At 46.6% G+C, this 16,469-nt stretch overlaps 1 protein-coding gene across 1 annotated transcript in view; it reads right to left on the bottom strand.

Moving 5' to 3' along the window:
• Positions 1-16,469, bottom strand: part of LOC115128750 (A disintegrin and metalloproteinase with thrombospondin motifs 6-like) — a 169,969-nt gene that overhangs the window by 27,529 nt on the left and 125,971 nt on the right. The window contains exon 14 of the mRNA XM_065017611.1: positions 1,139-1,241. Within this exon, the coding sequence (XP_064873683.1) occupies positions 1,139-1,241 (103 nt within the window). The remainder of the gene's footprint in view (positions 1-1,138; positions 1,242-16,469) is intronic.

Below are 16,469 nucleotides of genomic sequence, written 5' to 3'. Positions count from 1 at the left end.
CCAGAACATGAACCCAGGCCCTGTTCTCTGCTCTCCTCTAGAGTTTGTTGATAGTAATAAAGACTTCTATTAGTCATGCTTAGATCTGATCCTGGACCTGGGGCCTGACGTCACTTCAGTACTGACACTGGGAGAGATAGCTGGGGCTGCCATGACACTCACACACACACACACACACACACACACACACACACACAGTGACATCCACGCTGAGGTTTTCTCCAACCTCTACATGTAGACTGACAGTCCAATAGATTTGTACCAGCTACAGAGGAGCTCATAGCGTTGACAAATGGGAGTTGTGATAACAGAGTTCAACTTATAGCGCAACGGCCTGGGACAGAGTAGGACTAGACTGTGCTTTATGAGTTGCATGTGTGCGCGCGTGCATGCGTGTGTGTGTTTCTTTGTGAGTAACTTTCCACTGCAATCTCTAGTGAAAATTAGAGAACACACACAGGTGTTGGATGTTAATTTGACCAGTGTTGTCACAGCAAAATAATCCTGCAGCAACAGGATTTGAACGTTTCGTACATAATGTTGCTTAGGTGGTTAGGCTATTAGCTGGCCAAAATCAGGCTGCATGAAAAGTGCAATCATATAATGACGTGCGGCTTTTCAGTGAATGTGTGTAAATCGTGAAGCTCGTCTGCATTTCCTGCGGTGCAGGAAAAATGCTCAGCCGCTACAGAGGGATCAAATTAAGAACCTACATCTGTAAGGTAATAGTAAGTCCTGGTGCCAATTCATCAATTGTAGCCCAGATAGTAATGACCCAGAATTCAAGCCTCAATGGACCCAAATCCCACCCCTCCCACACTCCCACTCCAATGTCTTCATTGAGGGCTAAAGAGTTGGAATGGCTGTCCAGAGGGCCATCAAACACAATGTGGGAATCCCAGGAATTCTGGGCCTATCAAACAGTCCTGCCTACTGTTGGTATTAGATGTGTACACAACACAGTCACAGAGAGAAGCCTTTGGACTGTCACTGAGGGCCAGAGAGAACCACAGACTCTGGGAAGCTACTGTATGATGAAAGGTATCAAAGCGCCGAATAAGCTACTGCAAACGGGTAGAGAAAGACAGCGGAATGGACGGGAGCGATTGGTGGATTAATGCATTATTCCCGATCTCACCTCCAGTGTAGGGCTTCCAGTTGTAGTATTTCCCACGGAACGGCATGCTGTCGAAGTCGGCACACTGCTTCACCCGGAAGTCCCGGGATCCCGATGGGCATGCCTGGAAAACAGCGAATCAAAAACAACACATTAGAATGTTGGGGTGGTTAACAAACCCTAGTTTAACTAACCTTAGTACAGTCTATTGTCTGTGAAGACTTTTCCCTAAAACCACTCTATTCTGGCCTGAGACAGTCTGTTATGTTATTATTTCTCTCATGCAGAGAACAATATGTTTTGTGTTTGGAACAACTGCATTGTTTCCCCTGGTGATTTGTTTGAGTGTGTAATTACAAACATCCCCGCTGGGTCGGCCCTGTCTGGTACAGACTAGACTGGGGCTGTGCTGGGGATTGGGTTAGGACTGGGGATGGGGTTAGGACTGGGGATGGGGTTAGGACTGGGGATGGGGTTAGGACTGGGGATGGGGTTAGGACTGGGGATTGGGTTAGGGTTAGGACTGGGGATGGTACAGACTAGACGTGGGCTGTGCTGGGGATTGGGTTAGGACTGGGGATTGGGTTAGGACTGGGGATTGGGTTAGGACTGGTGATGGAGTTAGGACTGGGGATTGGGTTAGGACTGGGGATTGGGGGGTTAGGACTGGGGATGGTGTTAGGACTGGGGATGGGGTTAGGACTGGGGATTGGGTTGGGGTTAGGACTGGGGATGGTACAGGACTGGGGATGGTGGGTTAGGACTGGGGATGGGGTTAGGACTGGGGATTGGGTTAGGACTGGTGATGGAGTTAGGACTGGGGATTGGGTTAGGACTGGGGATGGGGTTAGGACTGGGGATGGGTTAGGGACTGGGGATGGGGTTAGGACTGGGGATGGGGTTGGGGTTAGGACTGGGGATGGTGTTAGGACTGGGGATGGGGTTAGGACTGGGGATGGGGTTAGGTTAGGGCTGGGGTTACGTTAGGGCTGGGGTTAGGGTTAGGACTGGGGATGGGGGGACTGGGGATGGTGTTAGGACTGGGGATGGGATTAGGTTAGGGCTGGGGTTAGGTTAGGGCTGGGGTTAGGACTGGGGATGGGGGGGTTAGGACTGGGGATGGGGGGTTAGGGCTGGGGTTAGGTTAGGACTGGGACTGGGGATGGGGTTAGGTTAGGACTGTGGATGGGGTTAGGACTGGGGATGGGGTTAGGGGTTAGGACTGGGGATGGGGTTAGGACTGGGGATGGTGTTAGGACTGGGGATGGTGTTAGGGGTTAGGACTGGGGATGGGGTTAGGACTGGGGATGGTGTTAGGGGTTAGGACTGGGGATGGTGTTAGGACTGGGGATGGGGTTAGGTTAGGGCTGGGGTTAGGTTAGGGCTGGGGGTTAGGACTGGGGATGAGGTTAGGGCTGGGGTTAGGGTTAGGACTGGGGATGGGGTTAGGACTGGGGATGGGGTTAGGTTAGGGCTGGGGTTAGGACTGGGGATGGGGTTAGGTTAGGGCTGGGGTTAGGACTGGGGATTGGGTTAGAACTGGGGTTAGGGCTGGGGTTAGGGTTAGGACTGGGGATGAGGTTAGAGCTGGGGTTAGGGCTGGGGTTAGGGTTAGGACTGGGGATGGGGTTAGAGCTGGGGTTAGGGTTAGGACTGGGGATGGGGTTAGGGCTGGGGTTAGGGTTAGGACTGGGGATGGGGTTAGAGCTGGGGTTAGGGTTAGGGCTGGGGATAGGGTTAGGGCTGGGGTTAGGGCTGGGGTTAGGGTTAAGACTGGGGATGGGGTTAGGGCTGGGGGTTAGGGCTGGGGTTAGGACTGGGGATGGGGTTAGGTTAGGGCTGGGGTTAGGTTAGGGCTGGGGTTAGGGTTAGGACTGGGGATGGGGTTAGGTTAGGGCTGGGGTTAGGGTTAGGACTGGGGATGGGGTTAGGACTGGGGATGGGGTTAGGTTAGGGCTGGGGTTAGGGTTAGGACTGGGGATGGGGTTAGGTTAGGGCTGGGGTTAGGACTGGGGATGGGGTTAGAGCTGGGGTTAGGGCTGGGGTTAGGGTTAGGACTGGGGATGGGGTTAGAGCTGGGGTTATGGCTGGGGTTGGGGATGGGGTTAGAGCTGGGGTTGGGGATGGGGTTAGGGCTGGGGTTAGGGTTAGGACTGGGGATGGGGTTAGAGCTGGGGTTAGGGTTAGGGCTGGGGATAGGGTTAGGGCTGGGGTTAGGCCTGGGGTTAGGGCTGGGGTTAGGACTGGGGATGGGGTTAGGGCTGGGGTTAGGGCTGGGGTTAGGACTGGGGATGGGGTTATGGCTGGGGATGGGGTTAGGGATGGGGTTAGGGTTAGGGCTGGGTTAGGGCTGGGGTTAGCACTGGGGATGGGGTTAAGGCTGGGGATGGGTTTAGGGCTGGGGTTAGGGCTGGGGTTAGGACTGGGGATGGGGTTAGGGCTGGAGTTAGGGCTGGGGTTAGGGTTGGGGATGGGTTTAGGGCTGGGGCTGGGGTTAGCGCTGGGGTTAGGGCTGGGGTTAGGGTTAGGGCTGGGGGTGGGTTTAGGGCTGGGGCTGGGGTTAGCGCTGGGGTTAGGTCTGGGGTTAGGGCTGGGGTTAGGGTTAGGGCTGGGGTTAGGGATGGGGTTAGGGCTGGGGCTGGGGTTAGGGCTGGGGATGGGGTTAGAGCTGGGGTTAGGGTTAGGGCTGGGGTTAGGGCTGGGGTTAGCACTGGGGCTGGGGTTAGGACTGGGGATGGGGTTAGGGCTGGAGTTAGGGCTGGGGATGGGGTTAGGGCTGGGGTTAGGGCTGGGGATGGGTTTAGGGCTGGGGTTATAGCGCTGGGGATGGGGTAAGGCCTGGGGCTGGGGTTAGGGCTGGGGCTGGGGTTAGGGCTGGGGTTGGGGTTAAGGCTGGGGTTAGGGCTGGGGTTAGGGCTGGGGATGGGGTTAGGGCTGGGGTTAGGGCTGCGGATGGGGTTAGGGCTGGGGATGGGGTTAGGGCTGGGGTTAGGGATGGGGTTGGGGTTAGGGATGGGGTTAGGGCTGGGGATGGGGTTAGGGCAGGGTTAGGGCTGGGGTTAGGGCTGGGGATGGGGTTAGGGCTGGGGTTAGGGCTGGGGATGGGGTTAGGGCTGCGGATGGGGTTAGGGCTGGGGTTAGGGATGGGGTTAGGGCTGGGGTTAGGGATGGGGTTGGGGATGGGGTTAGGGAAGGGGTTAGGAATGGGGTTAGGGCTGGGGTTAGGGCTGGGGTTAGGGCGGGGTTAGGGCTGGGGTTAGGGCTGGGGTTAAGGCTGGGGATGGGGTTAGGGCTGGGGATGGGGTTAGGGCTGGGGATGGGGTTAGGGATGGGGTTAGGGCTTAGGTTGGTGTTCTATGCCTTGGAAGGCTCTCCATTTGGATCAGGGAAGAGGCAAAGACATTATTGTTGAAAACATTCTCTGTCTGGGAACTTTCTCTCTTGTCTCTCCAGATGAAATTGTGTGACTAGTGATGTCCAGCCACCCGACAACCTGCCCATCTCTGGAGACCTTCTCACATTCCTCACTTCCCTCATCAACTCATCCCTGACCACTGGCTGCCTCCCCTCTGACTTCAAGATGGCCAGAGTGGTTCCCCTCCTCAAGAAACCAACACTCTGCCGTCAGACCCTTCTGACGGCAAAAACTATAGACGGTATCCCTGGTTTCTTTTCTTTCCAAAACAGTCGAGCGTGCGGTCTCTGACCGAGTCTCTCGTTATCTCTCTCAGAGCGATCTTCTTGACCCTAACCACTCAAGCTTTGTCACGGAGGCTCTCCGCTCTCCCGACGCTGAGTCTCTCTCCTCTGTTCTCCTCCTCCTGGATCTTCGACACCGTGAACCATCAGATCCTCCTTCTCCACCCTCTCAGGGCTGGAGGTCTCAGGCTCTGGACTGCATCCCACCTGGCAGGTCCAGCTCAGCCCAGTCAAAGCGCTTCTCTGTCCTGGCATCCCAATCAGCGGCGTCCCTACCCATCTTCCAAAAACGTCTGAAACCCTACCTCTTTACAGAGTATTGTAAATAAATCCCACACCACAAACGTCAAATGTGCGTTCAAGGTTAAGTTTTGGCATTAACCCTGAATGGTTAAGGTAAGGGTTAAGGTTTGGGACAGGGTTAGGGTTTAGGCATTAACTCTGAATGGTTAAGGTAAGGGTTAAGGTTTGGGACAGGCAAATAAACTACATCTCAAAAACAACTTTCTATCGCTGGATTCAAACTGGCAACCTTTTGGAATCAGAGGCAGATGCTTACGCCCATCCGACCATCCCCAACACCCTAGCAAAACAGAGACTTACTTGAAGGTAACAACGCCAGCTAATTGTAAGTCGCTCTGGAATACAACGTCTGCTAAATAACTAAAAATGTCCATGTAAATGTATGTGTGTGAGTGTTCGTGTGTGTGCGTGTGCGTATGCGAGGGCCAACAGCAATTTCCCTCGGGACAAACAAAGACTCTCAGTGAGCTCAGGTCAAAGCTATATACTGTATTTCACAGGCTGAAAGTAGAGAAGGATAAACAGGCCTGAACACACAAACACGCAGGCACACACGCACTACAGGCCTGAACCCAGCTGAAGGAAAGGGTGACTGACTTTCATTATTATTGAAGTAAGGGCCAATCCCCAGTCAGTTCCATCATGCAGCTCTGGTGAGAAAAGGCAGAGTGAAATACGGTACTGGGTTAAGATTAGTGATTGAATCATTTGTGTGATGTTGATCGAGACAGCGCTTAGACAACTAAGAGGCTACATCAAATGCGGCCAATGTGCTTGAGTTTGTTTCTTCTTCTCCAATAGTGAGTTTTTCCTGCTATGCACTGGGAACTATAAGAAGTATAGAACTGTAAGGTATGGACCCTCTCAGTCACTCCTATCGTAACCAGCGTCTTCTCCAGCCACTCTGCTTAACACAATGTCTGTGTCAGCCACCACAGAGGAACTCCCAGCAGGCCTCCCACCCTCCATTGTTGTCCTGCTTCCCATTAAGAGGTGACATTTAATAGTACACACGCACCGATGACATTTAGAAGTGACATGTTGATTATCCCTAACACAGTCCTGGTGGATTATGTGAACTGGCGACAGGGGACAGTGCCAGGGAGGGAGGGAGTCAGCATTATCTCATTGTTGTGAAAGAGAGAACAATTGAGTGCTGACCTCTGCTCAGCAGGGAACAATGACCAGGGCAGGAACCGCAGGCCATAGGGGAGGGCTGGGAGTGTGTGTGTGTAAATGAATGAAGTCATAACACACACACTCACATACACACCACGCCGGTCAGCGCTGTGGGAGAGATTAGCCTTTAGCTCAGACCCCATGGCTAGCGGCTAGCAATCTCCTCTGATAGCCGTGGGGTTAGTCTAGCGTGTCTGTATGTTATGACTTAATTCATTTGCACACACACTCCCAGTGTTTGACCTTCATTACTACAAGGCTTCATGTCCAGGCCAGAGCTGTCAACGCCAGACTCGCTCTACACTCTCTGCTCTCTCTGAAATTACGATACGTGTTTTTGTGTGCGTGTGTGTGTGATTGTGTGTGTGTGTGCGCGCGTGTGCGTGTGTGTGTGTGTGTGTGTGTGTGTGTGTGTGTGTGTGTGATTGTGTGTGTGTGTGTGTGTGTGTGTGTGTGTGCGCGTGTGTGTGATTGTGTGTGTGTGTGTGTGTGTGTGTGCGCGTGCGTGTGTGTGTGTGTGCGTGCGCGTGCACGTGTGTGTGTGTGTGTTTGTGTGTGTGTGTGTGTGTAGGAGCTCTGTGGACACACTAAGGTCGGGGCAATGAAACGGTGGTCTGGGACGATGTTTGTTTTCCAAAGTAAACGTTCGATGCTTGCTCTCAACTGTTATTTTTAAGATTTGTGGTTGACTATCCACAAGCCTCCTAACTGGCTCAATTTTCAGCTTCAGAAAAAAAAAGGCCCACCTTGAAATAGTTAGGAGGAATGGGCTGCTGGGGGGGGGGGGGGGGGGGGTTGAGTTTGCAGCCATACACAATATTTGTTCAAAGTATTTTTTAGGACTAAAGTAAGGTACTTGAATTAACTTTCATAGAATTTAAAGGAACATTTTGCATTGCGTTGTGTGCAACAATAAGATCTTACTGGGACGTTCAAACGTTGTTTCAACACAAACAAAACCTAAAATCACCTGGACAAAAGCATTTATTTGACCATTGTTTTCACCAAGCTTAGCATCCTCAGTGCTCTCTGTTATCCCAAAACCACTCGTGCGTTAAATCTTCCATCAATCAAAGTCAGTGATACTCCATTCAGTACCTTGACAGAGTCAGAGAGGCAGGTAATTGCCTTCCGTGAATGGCTGAGGTTTACTTTGCTCTTGCAAAAGGGAACAAACAACTTAACCCTTCACAGGAGGGCAAGCCTTCTTAGAATCTTCTTCCTCCTTTATCTAAAGGATGATAACATCCCAAAACCAAACATAAATTTTTTTTCTCCTAACGTTCACTAAAATGTTTTGCACAACATCTGTAACAACCACAACAGAACGTTCCCCAAATGTTCTAACTAGGTTTTCAAGTAATGGAATAACACAATGTACCAGTAATGTTTTCCCAGCAAACCAAAACTGGTTCTGTGCAAGTTCCAAGAACATTCGTTAGGTTGCGGCAAATGTTCTGAGAACACAAACACTTTCCAGTTGTGCTGATGATTCTACAGTGTTTGTATAAAAACCATGTTTATTTTAGGGTGCAAAAAAACGTTTACCAGATATGACAAGATCATTCCTAGAACAATTTTTTGTCTGTTCTTTAAAGGTTCTCAAAATGTTTCATTAGGTTGTGGGAACAGTACAGTGGGAACATTGTGGGGACATTGCAAAAGATATGTTCCCAAAAAAACAAAAAACTGTCCAGTTGTGATGACATTCAGATAATGTTTGCACAAAATCAGTGTGCACAAAACGTTCCTTGGATGTTGCAGGAATATTGACAAAACAGTCTTTCTGAGTTTTTTTTTAAAGGTTCCCAGAACCTTTCATTTGACTGTGGGAACAGTGTGGGTACTTTACAAGAGATACAGGGCCTTCACAAAGCATTCACACGCCTTAAACCTTTCCAAACGTTGTTGTGTTACAGATAAAAATGGATTCATTTGAGATTTTGTGTCACTGGCCGACACACAATACCCCATAATGTCAAAGTGGAATTATATTTTTTACAATTCACCCAACGGATCTGCATCAGCTTTTGGATTGAAACGCTGTCAATAAAGCGGTGAATTGGGAGCTTTAACCGTGTTCGGTCCTTCTTGTTCTTTCCTAATGTTCTTCATTAACCCAGCACCTATGTTTTTAAGGATGTGCATTTGACCACAAACTTTTCAAGAAGTATTCAACCCATTAGTTATGGCAAGCCTAAGTAAGTTCAGGAGTAAAAATTTGCTTAACATGTCACATAATAAGTTGCATAGTGTTCACCATGATTTTTGAAGGACTACTTCATCTCTGTACTCCACATAGGGCTGTTATAGCGACCTTATTATCGCCACACCAGTGGTCACGAGTCATGAAGGCAGTCCACATGACCACATGACTGTTTAGTCATGGTAATTAGGCTTCTCCAAGCTCTGACGCTGCTGATGGTCATTAGTAGCCCACCAAACTTGCTAACTGCCTGGTACTCAGCACTCTATTGTCCTTCTAATCAGTCTGACATCAATGCAAATGTATTCGCAAATCTAACCAAACACTTCATGAAAGCCCATGAGCTCATGTTGCGCAACATTTCTATATACTATGCATTTGCGTGCGAAAACAGAGTGATGGCCTCTATTAAAAATAGGAGGACCCCATCAGTTTTCTATAGGCTAGGTCTACTATATTTATTTCTCAACTTTCCTCAAATTAGGCACATTGCTTTTCTTTACAACAAGAGTATAGCCTACCTGGCATGGAAATGGAGATGCTAAATGTGTTTATGGTAATTAACGGTCAATTACCGTGAGACCGACAGTTATTTGTTTGACAATCACCGGCTGACAAAATGTTGTGACCGCCACAGTCCTAACCCCACACATACAATTATCTGTAAAGTCCATCAATCGAGCGGTGAATTTCAAACACAGATTCAACCTTAAAGACCAGGGAGGTTTACAATGCCTCACAAAGAAGGGCATCTATTGGTAGTCGGCTTGGGCAGTATACAGTATATACCGTATACCGGCGTATTTGGAAATAGCCAGGGAAGAATTTTTCAATTCCGTCAATACCATTGAAACTATTTCTTTGAAGTTTTTCCTATACATTTTAATATTTGTAGCTATATTTTAAGTAAATACCTGCAGTCAACTTGTGCAATGTGTTAGGAGATAAAGCAGATTGCGTTCTTATTTCACCTGTCACATTATATAAAGCTTACTCAGTTCCCCAGCACAGTCACATGTTTGTTTGTAAATAGCACAAAAGGAGAAAGCATGAGCAGGTGAGTCCAACTGTGTATTGACAGGGGTCACGTTTTATATTGAAAGTCAACAGTGTTCTTTTTTCCTTTAATAGAGTGATCAAGGGCAGGCAACTATAGTTTTCCTTTCCAGAAAATACATTAGTGCAACACATTCGACATAAAATAGCTTCATTTTCATGAGATGACAGCAGAAGTGGGTAGCGCACAATTGGCCCAGCGTCGTCCGGGTTAAGGTTTGGCCGGGGTCATTGTAAATAAGAATTTGTTCTTAACTGACTTGCCTAGTTAAATAAAGGTTAAATCAAATAAAATATCATGCTATTTGGCTGGCAGCTGCACAAGTAAATGAGCTTACAATGAAAAAGCAAGATCTTTTTTTGTAAAAAGAAAATGATGCATGGCCATGATATTTCTAATGTTTAGGCCTGTCATAGAAATAATGGAGCCAGCTACATGTCCTAATGTTTTGCTTAAAGTTTGTCTTGCATTTTACCTGAGAAAAATAGTCTGGCTACACCAAGTAAGGTATAGGAGAAAATAAGTTACACATCAGTCGGAGCTCTGTCTGCAGATATAAATGTCCCTTCCTGAATTCTCATCCGAGTTTACAAGTGCAACTGAAGCACAATATTAGTCTGATGCCGAGCAGAACTTACAAAAATAAGCATAGACTTGTGTTTACAAAACACAACAAGATATTTTTTCGGAGTTTTATATTTTCCGACCTGCGTGAAAAACGCAGAGTTATGCGTTATTAACAAGACCCTTAGTTTAACTTGCTATTTGAGTAAGTGGCTGAATTAATACGGTGACGGGGGCAGCATATTATGTTTGAATTCTGCCATGTTTGAGAAGGCAAAGCCCTTTGGATGAGTTATTTGTACAGCTGCCACTGCTATCTTGATTTCCTTGCGTTTTTTCTCCTCTCCGTTCTCAATCTGTTTGCTCCTCCCCCCTATTCTCCCTGCAGAGCAGGCAGGCCGGTTGCCCTAGCAACTCCAGACTCCACAGTTCACAGAGCCAGTACTGGAGAGCCAGTACTGCATGAGTCAAAACATTGTTCATTTGCACAATGACTCTCTTTCACATTCCAAACTCACCAAAAAAGACATTCGGTAGCTCCTATGTAAAAAATAAATACTAAATACTTATTTTCCACCATAATTTGTAAATAAATTCATTAAAAATCCTACAATGTGATTTTCTGGATTTTTTCCCCATTTTGTCTGTCATAGTTGAAGTGTACCTATGATGAAAATTACAGGCCTCTCTCATCTTTTTAAGTGGAAGAACTTGCACAATTGGTGGCTGACTAAATACTTTTTTCCCCCACTGTACGTAAATGAGATATTTCTATATTTCATTTTCAATACATTTGCAAAACTTTCTAAAAACATGTTTTCACTTTGTCATTATGGGGTATTTTGTGTAGATGTGTGAGATACATTTTTTTGTAATCAATTTTGAATTCAGGCTGTAACACAACAAAATGTGGAAGAAGTCAAAGGGTATAAATACTTTCTGAAGGCACTGTAGGTTCCCAAAACACAAAATATGCTCAATTGTGATGACATTCATATAATGTTTACAAGTTAGGCTGCACAGGTTATTCCTTTAATGTTGTAAGAATGCTGACAGAACACCTGGTCTAAGTTCTTTAAAGGTTGCTCCACGGGCCAGCCCGGGGCCTCCAGCAAGGGTGCCCAATCCGGGGCCCGCAGCGAGGGTGCCCAGTCCAGGGCCAGCAGCGAGGGTCCCCAGTCCGGGGCCCGCAACAAGGGACCCCAGTCCTGGGCCCGCAGAGAGGGTCCCCAGTCCGGGGTCGGCGGCGATGGTCCCCACACCAGAGGCGCCACCAAAGTGGGGTGAGCCAGAGGTGGAGCGGGGTCTATGTCCCGTACCAGAGCCACCACCGCGGATAGATGCCCACCCAGACCCTCCCCTATAGGTTCAGGTTTTGCGGCCGGATTCCGCACCTTTGGGGGGCGGTACTGTCACGTCCTGACTGTAGAGAGCTTTTAACGTCTCTTTTTTTGGTTTGGTCAGGGTGTGATTTGGGTGGGCATTCTATGTTCTATTTTCTATGTTTTTGTATTTCTTTGTTTTGGCCGAGTATGGTTCTCAATCAGGGACAGCTGTCTATCGTTGTCTCTGATTGGGAATCATACTTAGGCAGCCTTCTTTACCTGTTGTTTTGTGGGTAGTTAACTTTGTTAGAGGCATCATAGCCCTGTTAAGCTTCACGGTTGTTTTTTTGTTTGTTGATTTGTTGGTGACATTTTCTATGAATAAAAGGAATATGTACGCTCACTACGCTGCACTTTTGTCCACTTCTTTCGACGGCCGTGACAATGCCACCAGGAAAGCTCTCTTACATCTTCTCTTTTTAGTATATAGCCATGACTGTATGGTCAATCAGGAACTCCATGCTTCCTTTTAAGCCTTCTTAGACATAACCTACCCAGGGGAATACTGGTAACAGAGTTATTCGCCATCACTTCACCCAACCTCTTTCTGTGAACTTCTGGGCCCATTTTTACAAGGTATCCAAAGAATATGAGTGCTGATCTAGGATCACTTCTTCCATTCAGATCATGAAAAATAAGACGGGGGGGGGGGGGGGGGGGGCATATCAAGCGTCTCAAAGTCGGAATTATATCAGGTGAGTTTATTTTAACAGTACATTTTTCGACAATATAGCGTTTTTACAGTTAGTCTAAAGTCTGTATTTCTTACTGGGTATATACATCTGGACAAAATAAAGACATCCTCTCTTGTAGTACAATATATCTGAGGCTCAATTTCATAAGAAACATGCTACCGAAGGGGTTCGTAACATTTCAGCCGACTCTGTGCCCTGAACGAGTACCTGAAGAAACTTTGCAACGACAGGGATGTCTCTTTTTGCACCAACTTTGAATTGCCGTGGGAGCAACCGGCACTTTTTTTATAGAAGAGACGGGATTCACCCTAACCGCTGGGGTTCCCAGATTATTTCCAGAAACATCGCAAACGGTTTTAGAGACTTGACGGACAGGGTCTGGTAGTGGTCCAGTTCTCCCTGTCAGAATAAGCAAAAGAGGACTTGGAAACCATATCAACTCCTGTACAAATGGCAGTATGGCTACTGCTGTGAGCAACCTCATTTATGTTCCTTTAACTCCGCCTTCTAGTGAGTTTATACAAACTGTTATCTCCTGACCATTCTGATAGATTGGAGACTGTAAGAAAATGTGGTTGTAATAATTTGGTTGTTATTCCATTGGTTACCTTGAGGCAGATGCCCCAGGGGCAGAGTGGCCCACACTCATTGAATATGGATCTTTTAAATGTTAGAGCAATCACAAGTAAAACTTTTCTCGTGTTGACCTCATTACTGAGCGTTAAAATGATTGCATGTTTCTCACTGAAACATAGCTGTCATCAGACTGTAGTGCCGATCTTATTGAAGCCTCCCCCTCAGACTACAGCTTTTTATACTCTATCAGAAAAGGGAAAAGGGGTGGGGGGACAGCCTCTATTTTTACTAATGCTCTCAGCTGTAAGGACATTTCGTATGGCGACTATACAGGGTTTTTGAGCATCATGCTATACTGTTTAAATGTCAGCCACCAGTGCTGGCCATAACCCTGTATAAGCTATTGGCTATTGTCCTTGAGAACTGTGATTAGATCATTGTGCCGGGCGATTTTAATATTCATGTTGACATAGAGACTGACTCCAAGGTCAATGACTTTATGAATCGTTTGAGCTCTATGGACTTTATCCAACATGTCACTGGGCACACCCATAAGCACAGCCATACTCTGGACCTGGTTATTACCAAGGGGCTTTGTATTGACACATCCTCTATTGTTGATGTTGCTTTATCTGATCACCACTGTGTATTTTCTACTACCTTGTTGCCCTTAGCACCGGGTAATACTGAACACATTATTAAGAAACGCTATCTTACCTCTGAAGTTGCTACAGATTTGATTGAGTGTCTGAACAATACTCCACCACCTATGCTGCCTTCCTCTTGTGATGATTTAGTTGATAACGTTAATCGCAAATGAATGGCAACCATTGATGCCATAGCTCCAGTGAGGTTTAGAAAGGCCACATCCAAACAGAGAGCCCCTTGGATGAGTGAGGAAACTTATAAATGAAAGAGAAATTGCTGAAAGGCAGAGCGGAAGCGGAGAAAGTCAAAGTTGAACGTCCATTTTGATATTCTGAGAGGTATTCTGAGAGAGCAACTTGGCATACATAACAGGGCAATTATGAATGCCAGACAGACTCCTTTTTCTAACTGGATCATTAATAATCAGAATAACTAGACAGTGCTCTTCTCGACCATTGAGGGCCTGATAAATCCTACCCCCCGCAAACCTGTGTGAACTTTCCTCCACATCTAAATGCGATGAGTTTGCGGCATATTTCAGAGCTAAGACAACCAACATTAGGCTGGGTATCAGTCAAGAACACCTGATGAGAAGGAAGTTTGATGCTATGTGCCCTAGCCTACCACACAAAGGCACTATGGGATTGATTTTCCCTGGTTGATACAGACATGCTCAGAAAAGTGTTATCACAACTTAAGCCTTCTACCTGCTCTTCTCCATCCTATCCCCACCACCTTCTTCAAAACAGTATTTAATTGCACTCTATTGTTAATCACTATTTTCCCCGCTGCACTAAAAACTGCTACGGTGAAACCCCTTCTGAAGAAAAGTGATCTAGATTTGCTCAGCTCTCAGCAATTTTCGGCCAATCTCCAACCTTTCATTCTTAAGCAAAATTCTGGAGGGATTGGTGTTCAAACAACTAAACTACTATAAGTGCCAACTGTACTTTTGAAAAATTCCAATCTGGTTTTCGTGCCCACTACAGCACAGAGACAGCCTTATTTCAAGTGGTAAATAATCTTAGAGTCAACACAGATGCCAAACAGCTCTCTGTCCTTGCACTCGTAGATTTAAGTGCTGCATTCGACACGGTTGACATTGATGTCCTTCTGGACAGACTGTAGAGGTTGGTTGGCCTCTCCGGTCCAGTTCTAAATGGTTTTAGGACCTATTAAACAGATTGAGAGTTTTTTTGTCACCCTTGGTGAACATATCACACTGTGGCGTTCCACAAGGTTCGATTTTTGGGTCTGGTACTGTTCAGTTTATATACAGTACACCAGTCAAACGTTTGGACACACCTACCCATTTTCTACATTGTAGAATAATAGTGAATGCATTTCAATTAACAGGTGTGCCTTGTTAAAAGTTCATATGTGGAATTTCTTTCCTTCTTAATGTGTTTCACCTAATCAGTTGTGTTGTGACAAGGTAGGGGTGGTATACAGTAGATAGCCCTATTTGGTAAGATACCAAGTCCATATTATGGCAAGCACAGCTCAAATAAGCAAAGAGAAATGACAGTTCATCATTACTTTAAGACATGAAGGTCAGTCAATCCGGAAAATGTCAAGAACTTTGAGCGCTTTGTCCAGCGCAGTCGCAAAACCCATCAAGTGCTATGATGAAACTGTCTCCTATAAGGACCGCCACAGGAAAGAAAGACCCAGAGTTACCTCTGCTGCAGAGGATAAGTTCATTAGAGTTACCAGCCACAAAATGCAGCGCAAATAAATGCTTCAAAAGAAACAAAGAAACACGAGCAATGGACATTAGACCGGTGGAAATCTGTCCTTTGGTCTGATGAGTCCAAATTTGTGATTTTTGGTTCCAACCACTGTGTCTTTGAGAGATGCAGAATAGGCGAACGGATGATCTCCGCATGTGTGGTTCCCACCGTCAAACATGGAGGAGGTGTGATGGTGTGGGGGTGCTTTGCTGGTGACACTGTCTGTGATTTATTCAAGGCACACTTAACCAGCATAGCTACCACAGCATTCTGCATTGCTATGCCATCCCATCTGGTTTGGGCTTAGTGGCACTGTGACCCAACACACCTCCAGGCTTTGTAAGGGCTATTTCACCAAGAAGAAAGTGATGGAGTGCTGCATCAGATGACCTGGCCTCCACAATCACCCAACCTCAACCCAATTGAGATGGTTTGGGAAGAGTACGACCGCAGAGTGTAGGAAAAGCAGCCATCAAGTGTTCAGCATACAGTGCCTTGCGAAAGTATTCGGCCCCCTTGAACTTTGCGACCTTTTGCCACATTTCAGGCTTCAAACATAAAGATATAAAACTGTATTTTTTTGTGAAGAATCAACAACAAGTGGGACACAATCATGAAGTGGAACGACATTTATTGGATATTTCAAACTTTTTTAACAAATCAAAAACTGAAAAATTGGGCGTGCAAAATTATTCAGCCCCCTTAAGTTAACACTTTGTAGCGCCACCTTTTGCTGCGATTACAGCTGTAAGTCGCTTGGGGTATGTCTCTATCAGTTTTGCACATCGAGGGACTGAAATTTTTTCCCATTCCTCCTTGCAAAACAGCTCGAGCTCAGTGAGGTTGGATGGAGAGCATTTGTGAACAGCAGTTTTCAGTTCTTTCCACAGATTCTCGATTGGATTCAGGTCTGGACTTTGACTTGGCCATTCTAACACCTGGATATGTTTATTTTTGAACCATTCCATTGTAGATTTTGCTTTATGTTTTGGATCATTGTCTTGTTGGAAGACAAATCTCCGTCCCAGTCTCAGGTCTTTTGCAGACTCCATCAGGTTTTCTTCCAGAATGGTCTTGTATTTGGCTCCATCCATCTTCCCATCAATTTTAACCATCTTCCCTGTCCCTACTGAAGAAAAGCAGGCCCAAACCATGATGCTGCCACCACCATGTTTGACAGTGGGGATGGTGTGTTCAGGGTGTTGCTTTTACGCCAAACATAACGTTTTGCATTGTTGCCAAAAAGTTCAATTTTGGTTTCATCTGACCAGAGCACCTTCTTCCACATGTTTGGTGTGTCTCCCAGG

The sequence above is a fragment of the Oncorhynchus nerka genome, linkage group LG4 (assembly GCF_034236695.1).
Source record: "Oncorhynchus nerka isolate Pitt River linkage group LG4, Oner_Uvic_2.0, whole genome shotgun sequence".
NCBI classification, from domain to species: Eukaryota; Metazoa; Chordata; class Actinopteri; order Salmoniformes; family Salmonidae; genus Oncorhynchus; species Oncorhynchus nerka.
Note: the sequence above shows the minus strand (reverse complement) of the source record. Positions and strands in the feature narration are given on the sequence as shown.